This window comes from Hibiscus syriacus, unplaced genomic scaffold, assembly GCF_006381635.1.
Source record: "Hibiscus syriacus cultivar Baekdansim isolate YM2019G1 unplaced genomic scaffold, ASM638163v2 tig00008013_pilon, whole genome shotgun sequence".
Lineage (NCBI taxonomy): Eukaryota > Viridiplantae > Streptophyta > Magnoliopsida > Malvales > Malvaceae > Hibiscus > Hibiscus syriacus.
This window is the reverse complement of record NW_024062150.1, coordinates 2393483-2415008: the sequence shown is the minus strand read 5'-3', so window position 1 is coordinate 2415008 and position 21526 is coordinate 2393483. Positions and strand designations below refer to the sequence as shown.

General features: G+C 32.4%; 1 protein-coding gene across 1 annotated transcript; it reads left to right on the top strand.

The window, feature by feature from the left end:
- The first annotated feature begins 3540 nt into the window (after nucleotides 1–3540).
- On the top strand, nucleotides 3541–21401 carry LOC120201792 (ER lumen protein-retaining receptor-like). Its single transcript, XM_039202331.1, has 6 exons — nucleotides 3541–3758; nucleotides 3853–3891; nucleotides 19706–19821; nucleotides 20727–20800; nucleotides 20928–20991; nucleotides 21199–21401. Exons 1-6 carry the CDS (start codon nucleotides 3684–3686, stop codon nucleotides 21233–21235), a joined length of 405 nt encoding a protein of 134 aa, XP_039058262.1. The 5' UTR covers nucleotides 3541–3683; the 3' UTR covers nucleotides 21236–21401.
- The last annotated feature ends 125 nt before the right edge of the window (nucleotides 21402–21526 follow it).

The following is a 21526-nucleotide window of genomic DNA, read 5'->3' as shown; positions in this document are numbered from 1 at the left end:
GTGTAGGACACTAGATGTTTCATGGTCAACACCCTTGGAAAATGAAGATATTCAATGTGACGATGAACTGCACATTTTCAAAGAAGAATTCAAAAAGCAGTCCAACGCTGGAAAGAATAGTTTTTTAAGAAAGCTAGGCGATATATTCAATCGAAGCACAAATCTTATTAGAGAACCCACAGTTAAAAAAATACTCGCGGGCGACCAAGCTTGAAGAAACAAAAAAAGAAGAAGTGTGTTGATCCGAAAAATCAAGATCATAGTAAAAGTAGTTATTCCACCAGATTTTTTGATATAGACTTGAATTTGGAACCGATAAATATTGAAACGGCGAGACACGGTTCATATGTAATAAGCGCAAGCGATTTGTTCCTGGATTTAAACGAAGAACCTGCGAGACACAATTCATATGTAAGCCAGTCGTTTGCCAGACCTGGTTCAGAAAGATTTTTGAAACAACTTCCACAAATTTTCCGTCCTTATCTTACAGGTTTACAAGATGTAATAGGTGATGGGAATTGTGGATTTCGATCAGTCGTTGTCGCTCTTGGTCTATCTTAGGATCAATGGCCTTGAATTCGGTCAGACTTGGTGCGGAGTTAGATGTTAACTAGCAAAAGTATAAGTATATATTTGGAACGACATGTTATAAAAAAATCTATAAACCCGTACAATTAGCTGGAAAATGGGTGGAAATGCCAAACACATGATTGATTATTGCTTCTGCATACAATAGAGTTGTTATAAGTCTAGCTAATGGAGGAAACGTCGGAGGTTGTACTACGATTTTCCCGCTTTGGTCCAGACCAAAATCAGAGCCACATGGGACAATCGTCGTTGCACATGTGAATGATAACCATTATATTAAAGTGGCATTATGCGAATGTTGTCCTTTGTCGATGACTCATCCACTTTGGATCACATATAAAAGTTATCACATATAAAAGTGACATTGCATCTGCATGGGAAGACCCATATGTTAGTCGTCAGGAAGAGTTTCGTGAATATTATTTTCGTATTCCTGAAACTTTTGACATATCGAAGTAATTATGTAACGTTCAATTTATTGCAATTCTAGTTTATTTATCAATGAATGTTTTAATATTTACTTTTTTTATACATGTATGTATAATTAAATAAGTAGAAAAGATAACAAAAATTTTAAAAATAAATAATTATTACCATGTTGAAGAAATAAATAAAAAATATTTTAATAAAAAACTTTAATAATGAAAAATATCTTAATAGAAAATTTTAATAAAAATAAAAAGACATCATTATTACATAATGATAAAATATTTTAATAAAAAAATAAAAAAATAAAAAAACATAATTATTACATTAATATTTTGGTGTTTTAATAAAAAAAAAAAATATAATCATTACATCAATCTTTTAATAAGTTTAATAAAAAAATTAATATATTTAAACTAACCCTTAATTTAAATAACAACAAACATACTACAATAATATATGAATAAAGTAAAATAAAAATATCTTTACCTTCTTTTTCGAATCTTTCTTTCCCTCTTTCTCTTGTCTCTTCACTTGGATAAAAGTCGGGTGTCTAATACATATAAAATTATCATCATTATTATGTACCAATAATTGTACCCATAGTCATGCATTTTTTTTCACTTTGCAGAGGGTTCACGTGGTAAGTTTGCAGCTTCTTTCTTTCTTTCTTTGTCTTTACTTTGCAGGTTCACGTGGCCATGTGTTTAATCTTTTTTTTTTAGTATGAAGCTTTGCAGGTTTAGGGAATAGGGATGGACGCATTTGGAGCTTTGCGTCAAATGGGGGATCACATTGACTGCAATGCGAAAACGAGTCGAGTTCGAATATTGCTGAGCTTGCCTCGGCTCGAAAATTCGTGAGTTTAAAATTTTCAAGTTCGACTCGAACTCGAAATCCTAAACTAAAGCTCGTGAGCAGCTCGAAAAGGCTCGAAATGAAAAAAAAATTCTTAAACTTAACTCGATTGAAGCTTCAAACTCAAACTCGAACATGAATTATAAATACATAAAAATTCTTAATATATTATATTTTCGAGTTGCTCACGAGCTTTTCGAGTCGAATATCGAGTAGCTCGTTTCGGCTCGTTAAGAACTCGAGCTCGAGCTCGAGTCGAATTCATTCGATCCGAGTATTTATCGAGCCTTAATCGAGTCGATCTCGAGTAGCTCACGATCTGTCTCATCTCACTTACAGCCCTAAATGCGACACAAAAAAAAATCAAACCCATTGATCACCAATATTTTCAAAACCGGACCGGACATTGAACCGGTGAAGGTAATGGTTCACTGGTTCAACAAGATTCAACCGCGGTTAAACCGAATTTTATATAAAATAATATATTTTTTAAATTTTACATAATATTCAAAACAATATTAATATATATGTAACACTTTTTTTAAGTTTACAATATTAAAAGGTATAAAAATATCACAAGTCATAACATGTATAAATGAAAAACCATAAAATCAAGTGAAACAAAATGATTCAAATCAACTACAACATAATATTTAAGGTAAAACATATTAAATAATAAATATAATTATATAACTATAATAAAAAATAAAATTGGGGTTTTAAAAAATCATAACAAATGATGTCATTTGGTTTAATTGTTTAAAAAAAACAATCTCACATGGCTAAGAAACATAGAAGAGTATCCCAAAAGTTTAAAGAGTAAAAATATGAGAACAAAACAATCCAACATAAAAGAGCATCCCAACTTACTTCTATAAATAATAGAGGTAATTTGACATTCAAAATCATGGAGCCTTTTGGTGAGCACAAAGCGAACTATTCTTTCGCTTCAATTGAGCTCAAATTTTAGGCTTCAATTGAGCTCAAATTTTAGGCTTCAATCGAACTTCTAATTTTTTTTTGAGTTCGAGCCTTTTCGATTTCAAGTTTTAATATTATATTTCGAGTTGATAATTTTTAGCTCGTGAGTTTTTGAGTCGAGTTGAGCTTACTTTTAAAGTTTTCGAGTTCGAGTCGAGCTCAGCAATACTCGAATTTGACTCGGCTCGTTGAACAAACGACGTTGTTTGGTTTAATTTTTTTTTAAGAAAAAAAAGTGAACCGACGGTTCAAACCGATTTTGCCGATTTTTAGCCGGTTCACCCCGATTTTCTCGGTTTTCTTCCGGTTCTTTACCGGTTCTATGCTAATCTGATTTTAGGAGTTAACCGGACCAGACAGGCCACCGATTCACGGTTCAACCGGTCGAACCGACCGTCGATCTGATTTTAATAACATTGTTGATCATAATGCGACATCGCCTTGACTGTAGCAATCACATTATTCAAGCAAATAAATTCGCTTGATCTTTATTCGAGCCATTTATATTTTTGGATCATTGCCCTAAAAATTTAGCCATTTTTGGCAAATTTTTTTAAATAATGCTGTGAGATTTTTTTTATTTTCAAAATAACGCTGCTTTTTATATTCAAACAATATTTACCTAAATACTTCTATAAATAAAAGCAATCTAATAACAAATAAAATCAGAAAAGGTCTTCCCCCCAACACACTCTCTTTCCTCTCTTATTTCTCCCATACGTTGAGACTCTCTCTCTCTCTCTCTTCCATTGTTCTTCCCCTCCATACTCTTAAGTCTTAATCTTCTCTGTTGTTGAAGGAGCAAGCTGGTGCATTGCAGGAGTGATGCAATGCGACCTACAAAAGCTCTTCAAACCTCACTTGATATATATGGTTTCAGTGGCTCCTGCTTCCTGGCCATCCCAGTTTGTTCATCATCTCTTTCTTTTCCTTCATTTTCTGTTTTTTTTAATACTAGGTTTTCGCTTATTTTGTTTATCATCTCTCTTCTTTTTGTAGGTTATAGATCTGATATGTAATGTACCCATCTTCTTAAAGGTATGAATGTTTTTTCCTCCACTTTTGCTCCTTCAGCTTCACAAATTCTACTGATATTTATCTTCTATATACTTTCACTAGTGTTATTAGGGCAAAATTCTTGAGATAACGCTTTGAAAAAAAAATCTTGAGATATTGTAATCCAAGAATTATTTGCTGAAATAGGATGTTTACGACAGTTCGAGAGTTGGTCGTAAGGTGCTCCGGGCGACCTGCACATGCACGTCGCCATGCAAACCATGCGACCTTCTTAGGTCTCCATGCTACCATCCCGTAGGTCGCCCATGTGTCCTTGCGACCGAACTGATCGACCATGTGATCTCTGCCGTGAATAATTGCACGCGTGTTACTATATATCAAAAGCTGAGCAGAAACAAAAGCTCGGGTTACTGTGAACGCGTGAATAATTGCAGTAGGGGGTCGGTTTAGGGTTATAAATTGGCCATGGGTATGGGGTGTTAACAGGAATGAAGAAAGAAAGGTAGAAGAAAGAAAGAAAGGGAGAAGAAAGAAAGAAAGGGAGAAGAAAGAAAGGAAAGGAAGAAGAAGAAAGGATCGGGTAATTGGTAATTATTAGTTTCTTAGTTTAAGTTATATTATATTATAATTTGTTTCTAGTTTAAGTTATATTATATTATAATTTGTTTCTAGTTTAAGTTATATTATAAATAAAAAATTAGTTAATTAATTTGTTAGTTTATTAATTTAAGTTATGTTAGTTTGTTTGTTGAAGTTATATTATATAAAAAAATTAGTTAATTAGTTTGTACGGTTATATTAACATAAATAAAAAAATAGTTTATTAGTTTAAGTTAATTTGTTATTTTTTTTTTGTGCAAATTAGTATTAGATTATATAAAATTAATTTGTTTAATTTATTGTAGGAAGATTTGAAAATAGTATATTATATTATTTATTTAATGATTTATGAAATTATCTTATCAAATTTTTTAATCTAAATTTATATAATTTTTTAATTTGTAGAGAAAATGAGCAACAACTTTTTCACGATTGTCCATTATAATGGACATATTATGGAAAATGAGGTCGGAGTTGTTTTTAGTCTGAAAAACCAATAAATATGATGTTCAAAAGATACATCACATTTGTAGAAATGAAGTAGAAGATAGAAAGAAAAATTTGAGTTGCAGTTGATGGTTTGATGTACAGGTTTATGATATGTCACAACCCAATCAGATATGCTGCAGTTCCACTTGAAGAAGAAGATGATATTTGAACCATGATTGGATTACATGAGTCAACTAATATAGCAGTTATTGAGATTTGTTGATGTGCGTAACATATATGATGTTCCTAGGTCATCAAGAAATGTGGCTCGAAATCCATCTAAAATGACTTTCGATAGTGAGATTGAGGACCCGACATACAGGTGCCAAACAGTTTTATGGCACTATTGGAAAGTGAAAATGAAGTCGGAGGGACATCCGCAACAGCAGAGTATGAGACGAGAAACATACACCATTCGGAATTGATTGTTGATATTGATGCTAAAATCGATGGGGAGAAATTCATGATGATTCAAGCGAAGATGAAGAAACCGAAGAACCTGTTTTGGGAGTCTGATAATTTTATCGGTGGATGTGCACTTGACTTGGCCATTGATGAAGTTCTGACACCGTATGAAGCTACTCCTCACATTTACGAGATAGATTATGATGTAATGAGGGCACCTGAATTCCCAGACATGCCACATTTACCTCCGTACCAAATAGATGAATCATTCGAAAATTATGGTAAATTTTCAATTGGGGTGCAATTCAGAGGAAAAAATGAAGCTACGCTGGCGATTAAAGAGTATTGCATCAAAAACCATGTTGATGTCTATGTTGCAGAGTCCAACCAAAAAACCATATACGCGAAGTGTGTTAAATATGACCCAGAGTGCAAGTGGATGATCAGAGTGTCGAAAATTCAAAGGCACGATGCTTGGGTCATCACAAGGTACAATGGTCCTCACATATGTTTGCGAAACACTATCGAGCAAGACCACCGACTATTGGACTCCGATGTAATATGCGAATACGTGAAGGTGATGGTTGAAAAGGATCAAGGATCTCTTGTTCAGTGTTAGCTATATCTATTCGAAGCCAATTTGGATACCAAGTAAAATATGGCAAGGCGTGGAATGCGAAGATGAAGGCAATGAAGCTGACGTATGGAGATTGGGATACATCGTATAATGAGCTACCACATTTGCTACAAGCAATGAAGCGATTTATCCCAGGAACCATAGTGAAGTCTCAAACCATGCCCGCATATGACAAAGAAGGTCAACTTGTGCCAGGGAAGAAAATATTTCATACTCTTTTGGGCGTTCAAGTCATGTATTGAAGGATTTCCATTTTGCAAACGTATGATCCAAGTAGATGATACGTGGTTGTATGATCAATATAGGCATGTACTCTTGATGGAGTTTGCTTGATATTCGATAGAGGAACGGGTATTTTGGCGGCAATTGAACGATCAGGAAGTCGTTGGATACCTCCGCATGCATATCCGACATTTTGTATCTGTCATATTGGTAGGAATAATATCGACTAGTTTCATAACGCAAACATTCGTAGTGAGATAATAAGCATGTATAAGTTTTATTTTCAATATGTGTGTATTTTTTACGTGGTTTTTTTAATTGAGGTTTAACACAATATATTATGAAACAATATACGAACTATGCCGACCAAATTTTGATAAGTGATTGGACAATTTGAAGGTATTTTATGATGATCAGTGTGTTTGGAAGTGGGCTTCAAAAATACCGTGGGAAAAATGGTCACAAGCATACGATGAAGGTCGGAGATACGAACATATGACCACAAACCTTGTTGAGGCCATTAATTCAGTACTAAAAGGTACATGTTATCTCCCAATAGCGAGTGTGGTGAAAGAGACGTACTTTAGGTTTGTTAAGGTTTGGTCCGATAAAGGCAAGGAAATTGAGTGTCTCATAAATAGAGGTCAAACTTGGGCTCCTACAGTGGTGGAAGAAATGGGAGCAAATGAGCGATTGGCAACATCAATGATTGTTCATAATTTCGACCGAGTTGGTCATAATTTTGTTGTGTCATGCATACACCGTAACGTAGGAGAAAACCAAACATTTAGAGTTGATTTACGACACAAATGGTGTGATTGTGGTCGCTTTCAGGCATGGAAATATCCATGTGCTCATGCAGTCGTTGCATGTATGTATGCTGATGTAAGCGCATACACTTATGTTGATGAATGCTTTCACTTACATAAGATATTAAATGTCTACAGCTATGCGTTCATGCAGATCCCAAATGAATCATATTGGCCCAAAAAGGATCATGACGAATGACTGCCAAATCCAATGCTTCGTAGAAGTCCAAAGGGTCGACCTGAGTCCAGTCGTATTTATACCAGTATGAATTTCCATGCTAGAGAGAGGTCAACCAAAGAGATGCAGATTATGTAGGGGTGAAGGTCATTCAAAAAAACAAGTGTCCTAATTTACCAGAATATAGGTCTCATAAATAATCATATATGTATTTCTATGTATTTATATATTTGACATTTTAATAATGAACCTATTTTTGCAAGGAAATTTATGTGATTTTTTAACTTAAATTATTAAATCTTCGAATTTAAGTTGAATTTATGTTTTATAACTAATAATTATTAAATCAAATTTATGTTTTTAATAATATTTAAGTTTATTTTAAATTGAATTATTTATATTTTATTTTTATTTTATCTTATTATTATTTATAAATAGTCGAATTTATTCAATTTAAATCGAATTTATAAAATTTATGTATGGGCAAAATGGCCGGAATAATGCATAGGGGATTATTTTTCCCCAAAATAATGCAAGGGGGAATTATTACTAATAATTATTTAATATGATTGATTGATTACTAATATTACTAATAATGATTTAATATTTATTATTAATATAATGATTTGATATTTAATGATTTAGTAATGATATGATTTAATAATGAATACTATTAATTATTTATTATAAATATTTAATGATTTAGATTTGATACTAATGATTTAGTAATGATAAGTAATAATAAAATTATAAGATTTGATAATGATTTGATAATATTTTTAATTATTATTACTACTAATTTGATAATATTTTTGATTTTTTTAAATATCAAACAAATTTGTTAATTCATTTTTATAAATTTTAAGATTATATTCGATTCAACTTTTACTCCTTACTCAAATGAAATTTTTTTACTAAAGGTTTTGAATTTAATCGAGTAAAAGATTCAATTTAAACTAAGTAGTATCGATACTGCTAATGTAATACCGATACCATGAAAACAAACCTCAAAATGGTACCGATAATACTAATGATTTATTATTAATATTTAATGATTTGATCTTTAATGATTTAATAATTATATGATTTAGTAATGATTACTAATAATGATTTATTATTAATATTTAATGATTTGATACTAATGATTTAGTAATTATTACTAATAATGAAATTATAATAATTACTAATAATGATTACTAATCATTATTAATAATTATTTAACAATGATTAAATATTTAAATAGAATTTATTCAATTTAAATAGAATTTATAAATAGTTGAATTTATAAATAGTCGAATTTATATTTATAAATAGTTGAATTTATAAATAGTCGAATTTATATTTATAAATAGTTGAATTTATTCTTTTTACATTTCACGTGGAGGCATGCATATTAATATTATAATAGTTAAGTTTTAATAATATTTAACATAATTAAGTTTATTTTAAATTAAAATTTAAGTTTTTAAGTTAAGGTTAAAAAATTCTAAATACATAACTTTTGTTTACAAAATAAAATACTAGTATAATTTAAATATTTAATTTTAAACAAATAACAATTGAGTTTATAATTGTTGTCGATGTTGGGGTGTTGTTGAATGATAATGTCGGGGCGGACGTCTAATGCGTTGTGGTCGTTGCAGTTGCTCAGAGTATGATACTCATCCTCCTTATTCATTGGGGGCATTTCAACTGGTGTTGTAAATATATTCCAACCACTATGCTCTGTCATTCCACCAGTTTGCTCTTCCATCCCACTTGGAAACGTTGACTGACAAATACTGGTATTTGACATCACATATGTCATTTGGTCAAAGTCATACGTCGACTCAAACATGAAAGAGTATATGGGTACCTGAGGCTGCACAAACTCTAGTACGTATGTCGGGACAGTAGAATCATAAAATGCATGATGCATCAATCCCGCATCGCCGAACGGTTATGGTGCGCTATTATCCACATGGGTTATTTTCGCTTCAGGTTGTGAGATGAACTCCCAGTCCCACTTGGTAGAGAGTATTCAGCTTTACCAAATTTTTTCTTAAATTTCAAAAATTATCGCCTTTCTACATTGTTGTCAAGAAAGTTTTTCCATTATCCCAATAATAAACAAGGTAAGCCGAAGTCTCAAAATTAAAGTCATCATCTTGAATGGGATCAAGAGTTGGTAAGAATGAGGCCCTATTGTTCCAAACATTAATGTAGCTTGCATGTTTCTCAACCCAATTCACCTTTTCTTTACGGCGACCATCTAATTTGTGGAGGTGATCATGCGTCTCAACCCAATTCATCTGACGGTGACTATCTAATTTGTGGAGGTGGTCATGATCCCATGTACTCTGTGGAATAGGTTGGTGGAAGCCGAATTGTCTCAACACTCTATCCGCTAATTGGATCTCAACAAAAGCAAAATTAATCAATGGTGTAACAAGACACCAATATTGACACTCATCAAAAACATCGTGCGGCACACATGTCATAATTTATGCATCTACGTATGGTCTTCAATTAAACTGTAAAATTAAAATAACAATAAAATTGATTTAAATCAAATAATATAGTTAAATTAAATAATAACATATTATATATACCTCCTTTTTGCCTTTAATGTCGATCTTCAGCCTAAACTCTTTAATATTGTTGTGCACCAACCCCGTGTCTTCTAGTTTATGTCTCCATCTGAATATCAATCAAAACAAAAATATGGTCATTTTATTCAATATTTTTAATCAAAATAAATAATTTATAATTAATATTTTATATTAAAATAGAGAATTCATATTACCTTCCGGCAAGTGGAAAGTCAACCGCAGTCCGACTAATTGGTGTCAAAAACGGAAGTCTATACCAAGCCCATCATGTAGCAGCATCAGACATCCACCGATTTCTGTTGTATTATTATTATTCACGACTAATGACGCCTTTCACATCTCACGATACAAGAACACCAATATCGTTGATCCCCAGCTATATTGCCTAGTATTCAAAAAATTTCTTAAAAATAGAAGATACTGAGTGTGAACTAGATTACCAGATTTATCCTGCATCAAAATTCCCCCAATCAACTACAATATATATGCTCGTCTTGCATATATAATTTCTTGTTTCGTACTATTTGGTTGGAGCTAAAATTGATTCTTCAACCATGGCAACTTCACACGCCACCCTTTACACTCTGGTTTTATTGGCGTTTGCCCAAGAAACACACTGCAAAGTTGTTCCACATTATTGTACTCATTTGTCATTACCACCGACATCCATTTGTTTTGACCCTGAGTTACATTGCCACATCCTCCAGAGTTATCGTACATTCTCCACGCAGAAAATGAAATGTGTGCGTTTCTGGTCTCCAACGTTCAATCAACGCACTGATCAAACCTGGGACCAAATTTTATTCTCGCACAAATGTTACATAGTAAAATCTAGCCTATTGCAAGTTTTCTTCTATCAATTAGTGTGGCTTGGTCGAAATATTTAGCCGATGACGAAAGACTCGATGCTCGTCCTCTGCAATTAAATAATTCAAAAAATTTATCACAATCATAAAATAATCTTCAAATATTTAATAATAATAATTCATTAAACAAATATTTTATTTTATTAAATAATAATAACACCATTATTCCCAAATGAGTATAAATATGTTTATTGTCAAGTCTCAGCAGTGGATTTTGGTCAGCCATTCGAATGAATCTGTAAAAAAATTAAACAACAATATTTAAAAAATCATTTAATATAATCTAATCTAACTAACTAACTAACTAACTAATTTACAATATATATATATATAATAACTTATAATATAAGAAACTAACAAACTAAATTTTTTAAAATATAACTTAAACGTGAATTAGTTTATTAGTTTGTTATATTATAAGTTATTACATAAAAAAATTTTGTTGTTTTGTAAATTAGTTAGTTAGTTTATTTATATTATATTAAATGATTTTTAAATATTGTTGTTTAATTTTTTTTACAGATTTATTCTAATGGCTGACCAAATTCCACTGCTGAGACTTGACAATCTACATATTTCTACTTATTTGGGAATAATGGTGTTATTATTATTTAATAAAATAAAATATTTGTATAATAAATTATTATTATTAAATATTTGAAGATTATGTTATGATTGTGATTAATTTTTTAAATTATTTAATTGGAGGAGGACGAACAGCGAGTCCTTCGTCATAGGCTAAATATTCCGGCCAAGCCACACCAATTGATAGAAGAAAACTTGCAACATACTGGATTTTACTATGTAACATTTGTGCTAGAATACATGTTGGTCCCGGGTTTGATCAGTGCATTGATTGAACGTTGGAGACCAGAAACGCACACATTTCATTTTACGTGTGGAGAATATATGATAACTCTAGAGGATGTGGCAATGCAACTCGGGGTCCAAACAAATGGGATGCCGGTAATAATGACAAATGAGTACAATAATGTGGAACAACTTTGCAGTGCGTTTCTTGGGCAAACGCCAATAAAATCAGAGTGTAAAGGGTGGCTTGTGAAGTTTTCATGGTTGAAGAATCAATTTCAGCTCCAACCAAATAGTACGAAACAAGAAATTGTATATGCAACATGAGCATATATATTGCAGTTGATTGGGAAAATTTTGATACCAGATAAATCCGGTAATCTAGTTCACACTCAATATCTTCTATTTTTAAGAAATTTTATTAATACTAGGCAATATAGTTGGGGATTGGCGATATTGGTGTTCTTGTATCGTGAGATGTGCAAGGCGTCATTAGTTGTGAATAGTAATAATACAACATAAATCGGTGGGTGTGTGATGCTGCTACAATCATGGGCTTGGCATATGCTTCATTTTTTACACCGATTAGTCGGACTGTGTTGACTTTCACTTGTCGGAAGGTAATATAAATTCTCTATTTTAATATTAATTATTTATTTTGATTAAAAATATTGAACAAAATGACCACATTTTTGTTTTGATTGATATGCAGATAGAGACATAAAATAGATGACACAAGGTTGGTGCACAATAATATTAAAGAGTTTAGGCTGAAGATCGACATTAAGGGTAAAAGAGGTATATATAATCTGTTATTATTAATTATTATTTAATTTAACTATATTATTTGATTTAAATCAATTTTATTGTTATTTTAATTTTACAGTTTAATTGGAGACCATACGTAGATGCATAAATTATGGCGTATGTGTCGCACGATGTTTTTTATGGGTGTCAATATTGTGTTGTTACACCATTGATTAATTTTGCTTTTGTTGAGATCTAATTTGCGAATAGAGTGTTAAGGCAATTCGGCTTCCACCAACCTATTCCGCAGAATACATGGGATCATGACCACCTCCACATATTAGATTGTCACCGTCAGGTGATATGGGTTGAGACGCATGATCACCTCCACAAATTAGATGGTCGCCGTAAAGAAAAGGTGAATTGGGTTGAGAAACATGCAAGCTACATCAATGTTTGGAACAATAGGGCCTCATTCTTGCCAACTCTTGATCCCGTTCAAGATGATGACTTTAATTTTGAGACTTCGGCTTACCTTGATTATTATTGGGATAATGGAAAGTCGTTCTTGACAACAAGGGTAGAAAGGCGCCAATTTTTGAAATTTAAGAAAAAATTTGGTAAAGTGAATACTCTCTACCGAGTGGGACTGAGAGTTCATCTCAACAACCTGAAGCAGAAATAACCCATGTGGATAATAGCGCACCATAACCGTTCGGCGATGCGGGATTGTTGCATCATGCATTTGATGATTCTACTGTCCCGACATACGTACCAGAGTTTGTGTATCCTCAGGCACCTATCTACTCTCCCATGTTTGAGTCGACGTATGACTTTGACCAAATGATATCTATGATGTCAAATACCAGTATTTGCCAGTCAACGTTTCCAAGTGGGATGGAAGAGCAAACTGGTGGAATGACAGAGCATATTGGTTAGAATATATTTACAACACTAGTTGAAATGCCTCTAATGAATGAGGAGGATGTGTACCATACTCCTGAGCAACCACAACGACCACATCATATTTAACGTCCGCCCCGACATTATCATTAAACAACACCCCGACATCGACAACAATTATAAACTCAATTGTTATTTGTTTAAAATTAAATATTTAAATTAGACTAGTATTTGATTTTGTAAACATAAGTTATGTATTTAGAATTTTTTAACCTTAACTTAAAAACTTAAATTTCAATTTAAAAATAAACTTAAATATGTTAAATATTATTAAAACTAAAATATTATAATATTAAATATACATGCATTCACATGAAATATAAAAAGAATAAATTCGACTATTTATAAATATAAATTCGACTATTTATAAATTCGATTTAAATTGAATAAATTCTATTTAAATATTTAATCATTATTAAATAATATTAGTAATAATTATTAAATCATTATTAGTAATTATTATAATTTCATTATTAGTAATAATTACTAAATCATTATTATCAAATCATTAAACGTTAATAATAAATCATTATTAGTAATCATTACTAAATCATATTATTACTAAATCATTAAATATCAAATCATTAAATATTAACAATAATAAATCATTAATAGTATCGATACCATTTTGATGTTATGTTTCTATTGTATCGGTACTGCCTTAGCAGTATCAGTACTACTTAGTTTAAATTGATTTTTTACTCGATTAAATTTAAAACCTTTAGTAAAATATTTTCATTTAAGAAAGTAGTAAAAATTGAATCGAATATAATCCTAAAATTTATAAAAAGTAATTGACAAATTTGTTTGATATTTAAAAAATCAAAAATATTATCAAATTAGTAGTAATCATTATTAAAACATTATTATCAAATCTTATAATTTTATTATTAGTAATCATTATTAAATCATTAATATCAAATTCAAATCATTAAATATTTATAATAAATAATTATTAGTAATCATTACTAAATCATATCATTAGTAAATTATTAAATATCAAACCATTAGATTAATAATTATTATTAAATCATTATTAGTAATATTAGTAATCAATCATATTAAATAATTATTAGTAATAATTTGCCCATGCATTATTTTGGGGAAAAATAGTCCCACATGCATTATTCCAGCCATTTTTCCTATACATAAATTTTATAAATTCAATTTAAATTGAATAAATTCGACTATTTATAATTAATAATAAGATGAAATAAAAATAAAATAAAAATAATTCAATTTAAAATAAACATAAATATTATTAAAAAATCATAAATTCGATGGCCCAGTACTCCTTATGTTCAAGTTCAACCGGGAGATGACAAGCTTTCCCATAGACTAACTTGAATGGTGACATTCCCAAAGGAGTTTTAAACGATGTTCTATACGTCCAAAGTGCTTCATCTAACTTTGGCGACCAATCCTTCCGCCTTGGGTTCACCACTTTCTCTAAAATCTGTTTGATCTCTCGATTGGATATCTCTGCTTGGCCATTTGTCAGCGGATAATATGCCGTTGCAATCTTATGTCGAACTCTATATCTCTTCAATGCCTTGGAAATCAACTTGTTATCAAAATGGGTTCCTTCATCACTAATGATAGCATGAGGTACTCCAAACCGATTGAAAATATACTTGTGCAAAAACTTGAGTACGGTTTTAGAGTCATTCCTTGATGTTGTTATTGCTTCCACTACTTTGACACATAATCCACAGTAACCAAGATATATAGATCTCCTCCAGAAGATGTAAATGGTCTCATGAAATCGATGCCCCAAACATCAAACAACTCTATTTCCAAAATATTTTGCAGTGCCATTTCATGTCGTTTAGAGATGTTTCCAGTCCGTTGGCATCGATCACATGATTTGTAAAATGCTTGAGCATCTCTAAACAGATTTGGCCAGTAAAAACCTGATTTAGGACCTTAGCAGCAGTCCTTGATCCACCAAAATGGCCTCCACATGGGGCTGAATGATAATAGTATAAAATGTTGTGTTGTTCTTTTTCAGGTACACATCGTCTAATGAGCTGATCGGCATAATGCTTGAACAAATATGTCTCATCCCAAAAATAGTGCATTTCATCGTGCTTGAACTTCTTTTTACCTTGGTTATCTAAATCAAAAGGCAATATTCCACTAACAAGAAAATTAACAAGGTCAGCGTACCACGGGTATTGCCGTGGCATATAAAATTTTCTCATCAGGAAATTCCTCTTGAATATCTACGATGTCATGGCATTCATAATTGTTCTCTAGCCTAGATAAGTAATCAGCAACTTGATTTTCAGTTCTTTTCCTATCTACCACCTTTAAGTCGAATTCTTGCAAAAGTAAGATCCACCTAATAAGTCTAGGCTTTGCATCCTTTTTGTTCACTAAGTATTTTATAGCCGAATGATCAGTGTGAACAATAACTTTAGTGCCTATTAGGTATGGTCTAAATTTATCAAAAGCAAATACCACAGTAAGTAATTCTTTCTCAGTGGTGGTGTAGTTCAATTGTGCTTCATTCAAAGTGCGGCTAGAGTAATAAATAACATGAAAAAGTTTACCTCGACGTTTCCCCAAAATAGCTCCTACGGCATAATCGCTTACATCACACATCATCTCAAATGGTGATGTCCAATCGGGAAGAACTACAATAGGTGCCGAGATTAACCGTTGTTTCAGCTCAGTGAATGCGTCAAGGAATAACTCGTCAAACACAAAGGGTTGGTTTTGTTGAAGCAATGTGCACAAGGGCTTAGAAATCTTGGAGAAGTCTTTGATAAATCTTTTACAGAATCCAACATGTCCAAGAAAACTTCTTATAACCTTGACCGAAGTTGGTGGTGGCAACTTTTCAATTACTTCAATATTCTCTTTATCTATCTCAATGCCCCTATGAGAAATTTTGTGGCCTAACACAATGCCTTCAGTCACCATGAAGTGACATTTTTCCCAATTCAAGACCAAGTCAGCCTCATCACATCTTTTGAGAACTTTTACCAAATTGTCGAGGCATCGTTCAAAATCGTCTCATGAAACATAGAAGTCGTCCATGAATATCTCCAGAAAATCCTCAACCATGTCTGAAAATATGGCTTGCATACAGTGCTGAAATGTTGTCGGGCATTACAGAGTCCAAAAGGCATCATCCTAAAGGAAAAAGTGCCATAGGGACAAGTAAATGTAGTCTTTTCTTGGTCATCTGGTGTGATGACAATTTGATTATACCCCGAGAACCCATCCAAAAAGCAATAGAATGCTTTGTCGACTAATCGATCCAACATTTGGTCGATGAAAGGTAGAGAAAAGTGGTCATTCTTTGTAGCTTTGTTTAGTTTTCGATAGTCCATGCATATCCTACATCCAGTAACAGTGCGAGTGGGTAATAGCTCATTATCTCATTGGTAACCACCATTATGCCTCCTTTCTTCGGAACACATTGTACAGGGCTCACCCATGAGCTATTCGAGATAGGGTAGATCACTCCAGCATCAAGCCATTTCAGAATTTCTTTCATTATCACCTTCTTCATAACAGGGTTGAGTCTTCTTTGTGGTTCTATTGAATTGCCATGGCAATCTTCCAGCAGAATCTTGTGCATGCAAATCGTAGGACTAATTCATTTCAAAGCGGCCATAGTCCAACCAATTATTTTTTTATGCTGCATCAAAACACTTAACAAAATTTTCTCTTGATTAGCAGTAAGGTTAGTGGAAATAATCACCGGTAAAGTTTCATCGCTACCCAAGTAAACATATTTAAGATGCCCTGGCAAAGTCTTAAGCTATAGAGTATGTGCATACAATAATGAAGGCTTAGGAGGATTAAAGTCCTATTCTGACCTTAAAAGAAAAGAAATTGAATTTGAAGTTGGAGATAAAGTTTTGTTGAAAGTATCTTCCTGGAAGAAAATATTGTGGTTTGGACGTAAAGGAAAACTTAGTCCTCGATTTATTGGACCTTATGAGATTGTAAAGAGAGTAGGACCTATATCATATCAACTAGTTTTGCCACCTGAAATGGAAAAGATACATGATGTCTTTCATGTTTCAATGCTTCGAAGATATAGATTGATCTTTCTCATATCGTGACACCAGAAGAGATCAAGGTTCAATCTGACTTGACTTATGAGGAAGAACCTGTTCAAATATTAGCTCATGAAGTGAAACAACTAAGGAATAAGACTATTCCATTGGTCAAAGTATTGTGGAGGAATCACAAGATAGAAGAAGTAACATGGGAGAGTGAAGAGGATATGCGGCATCAATACCCTCATTTGTTCGTGGAATGAAAATTTGAGAACGAATTTTCTTAAGGGGGAGATTTGTAACATCTTTAATATAGGGTTAGTGATTAAAGTGTAAGATTTTAAAATTCAATGACCAAATTAGATAAATTAAAAAGTGAAGGAATTAATTGAAATGTATTGTGTAGGATGATTTAACAAATGAAGGAAAAGAAAGGGGCAAAAGGGTCATTGAACAAAGGAAATAATAAAATAATAATTATGGGTATTATAATACCCATGTGGAGCATGTTTTGAGGAGATAAGTTTCCAGACTTATCTTCTTCATCTTCTTCTCTTCTCCAACGTGAAACCCCAAGCCAAGGTAAGTTTGATTTCTTTTGGTTAATCCTTAAAATTCAAACATGGTTTTGATTCATGAAACTTTAGAAAAGATGATGGACATAAAAAAGGTCATATAAACTCAAAGATTTGTAAGTTATGAAGGATTAAAGATAAAAGTGATAAGTGAAATTTTGAATAAAGATGTATAAATGAATTTAGAAGTTGAATTTGACTTGTCATAGGTGTGAATAAGAAGTTATAAGTGTTAGAAATAAGTTTGGATTACATGGAAAATTTAGTAAGATTCTTGGTTTTAAGAATTTGGATGAGATATGGGAGATAATAAGATGTTGGAATGATAAAAGTTAGTTAAAATGATTGTAGTTGAGTTTAGTAGTATGAAAGGAGTTTTATATGAGGAAATTTAATGAAAAGTTATGGAATTTTCAGGTGAAACCAATTTATTATTGAGAGGTGCATCGATACACTATGAATGGGTATCTATGCACTAAGACCAATTTTGAAGGTGCATCGATACACATCGGCAGGCATCGATGCATGAAAATTTTAAAGCTATTTTGAGTACCGATGCACCCATAGTGCATTGGTACACTCCTAAAGGAAAAGTGAATTTTTGGTTCATTGAATTAGCTTAAGTCATTAACATCAAGTTATAAGGTTTAGGTTTATGATAATCATCTTGAAAATTATATTTATGTAGATATATAGCCTAAACGAGTTCCAGAACAAGTGACAAGTAAGATTGATCGAGGGAAAGGCAATGAGACATAGGTGAATGCATATGCATAGCATGAATATAGTAGTATATTTAGTTCTAGACTTGTGATAAGTCTAGATTTAATATCTTGATACTTGATTACATTCCATATTATGATACATGACATGAATTCATATTATATGCATTATTTGACATAAATATGCAGGAAAGTTATATGAGCTATGTGATAAAGGTATGGAAATGATATGTCTATGAGATACACTATGTGAATTGTGATAGCTCATGTTATGTAGATGAGAACTATAGGTATAGTTGGCATGCCAAGAGTAGAGGGTCTACGCGGTCATTCTGGACAATTCTACGTGGTCCTTCGGGACATATATGTATTCTTTGGAACATGTATGAGGTCTTTTGAGACACCTACTTGATCCTTGGTATATGTATATGATTCTTAAGGAATTTCTATGTGGTCTTATGGACAATTTTATATGGCACTACAGTGCAATTCTACGCGGCACTTCGGTGCAAATTCTACGTGGCACTTCGGTGCAATTTATACGAGCTGTGGTGACAACATAGTGCAAAACCTCGCAGTACTCACATACCTCAGGTTCTCAGTATTGTATCATGGGTTATTGAACTTATTGATGTGAATTCATGATAGATAATTTAATAAGATCATGGGTAAGATACATGGTTATATGACTTGCATGGATTGAATATACGATTTCATGATATTGCATTTCATTATGACATTTTCATTATATTTTATTATCATTATTATTATGCCTCACTAAGTCGATGACTTAGTGTATGAGTGTTTCACACGTAGTATCAGAGAAGATAGACAAACAAGGTTAGAACAGAACAACATATCTCCACTTGAAGATCATATCAAAGTAAATTACATAGTATGTATTATTATGTGATAAATAGGTTCATACAACGGAACAACATATCTCCACTTAGAGTGTGAGTGTTTCACTGTAGCACTGTTCATACCGTATATTATTGTTCATAAAACCCTTTTTGCCTTAAATTTTTATAATAAAACATAATTTAATAGTATATTATTGTATTTTCTTAATATAAGTTCAAATGTTTTGTTATTTTGTAAGAATATTATTTTAAAAAGTCAATGTGGCATCTCGGACTCGTATCATGATCAGGTACGGGTTGGGGTGTTACAATATTTATCTTGGAAAATTGGTTGAGCAGGTAATGTGGGCATTTTCCTTATATTTGGAAGCGGTTGCCGTACTCCCTCAGCTTGTATTGTTGCAAAGGACAAGAAATATTGACAACTTGACTGGACAATATGTGTTCCTCCTTGGGTAAACTCCACTCCATAAATCCTATTCAGTTTCAAGTTTTCCATGATTTTATTACATTCCATGAAGGACACTTACTTCCCAGCTTCTAATTCCATATACTGTTTCTTCATTTTGTGTTAATTTGGTGAGGTAGAAAAAAGAGAGAAAATCTCTTAAACAGAGTTGACATCATATTCTGCTTGGCTGCCACAGATTTCTCTTTTTTGGGAGAAGTTAATATGATTTTATGTTAGATAGAAGTTCTCTTTCATTTTTTCGAAACACGGTTAATTGCACTTGATATTTTGCCACTATAACCGATATTCTTCTATAACATTTGTTTCGTGCTTTTCATGGTTCTTTTATTTTATATCTGCTACAGCTGACGCAAGATTAAACCACCCATTTTAAGATCTAGCTGTAAATTAAGTTGTTAAGAAAGGTAAAACAAAAGTGAAAAGATTCCTTAGTGTTTTTGAATACCAGAAGAGACATTCCATGGAATTCGTTACAAGAAAGTGGCTACAATCTGTAACCATAACTTCCATTAAGTTATTGGAGAAATGCAAAAAAGAGTAATAAAGTACATATTATTGGGGTTCTTGTAGATGAGGCTGGCATGAGAATATGTATCTCATGAAATATTAGGAGCTATGTTGATTTAGAACTTTTTCCCTCAACATTTATTGACCTTTTGTAATAGTATTTTTGACACAACATCAGCAAAACTACCTTTGGTTCCATCTCCTTTCACAATCATTATGCATGTTGAGTCAAAAGATTAAACTTCAGTACCATAATGCAGAATGAATCCCTTGAAAGATTTTCATATTGCCTCCGGTTTCGCATATTTTATTGTAATAAGTCATCTGATTGACTAAATGCTTAATTCTTGGTAGGGAGTAATATAATTCAATTTCTTGCAGTGCATACCGAGCACTCTATGTATTGAACTGGATTTATCGGTTCTTCACGGAAGAGAACTATGTCCACTGGATAAGTATGAATCTCTCTCTCCCCCCCCATATACCAGTGCACATGGGTGTATGAGAATGTTTCTTGCAATTTATACATTTCATGTTGTATATCTTATTCCTAGCACCTTGTTAATATGGATTGCCTTTCAGCTTGGGTTTTAGGGCTTGTCCAGACCTTGCTTTATGCTGATTTCTTCTACTATTACTTCCAAAGGTAAGACTCCAGTCTATGTTGCTCTGATGTTTCGTTTTTGTCAAAGTATCTTCTGAATTCGTCATGAAGAAACAGAGGAAAAACCGAACGTGTGCCGGTCGCTCACCCATAGTAGACAGTAGCATCAACCTCAATCATTCTAAAAGAAAATACTCCACACTTACGTTGATGATCGTAATGATTATAATTATCTTTCAATGACTGCAGCTGGAAGAACAATGTAAAGCTTCAACTACCAGCTTGAGACATGAATGGTGCAAGTCTGTAAGTAGCATACATAGATAAAAAGCTGGTCGGATTCGATTACTGGTGCTTAGCATTCTTTCTTTTGCCCTTTGCTTCGGGGTTGTTTTAAGCAACATAGATATAAAACTGGTCTGATTTGATTACTTGTGCTTACCATATGGCTTGAGAGAGATTGCAGTGCCATATTCTTTACATGACAGATAAACAGATAAGTCATTCTGACTGACAATACCTTACTGTTGACACTTTGTGAGGCTCAATGTTTTCAACTTTTCATATGGTTTAATGT

Excerpts from the sequence above, each read along its gene's own strand:
- LOC120201792 (XM_039202331.1), top strand. The coding sequence starts at position 3,684 with ATGCGACCTACAAAAGCTCTTCAAACCTCACTTGATATATATGGTTTC. Across the intron at positions 3,759-3,852 it reads CCTGCTTCCTGGCCATCCCA|GTTATAGATCTGATATGTAA; the intron begins GTTTGTTCATCA and ends TTCTTTTTGTAG. Across the intron at positions 20,992-21,198 it reads TTCTACTATTACTTCCAAAG|CTGGAAGAACAATGTAAAGC; the intron begins GTAAGACTCCAG and ends CAATGACTGCAG.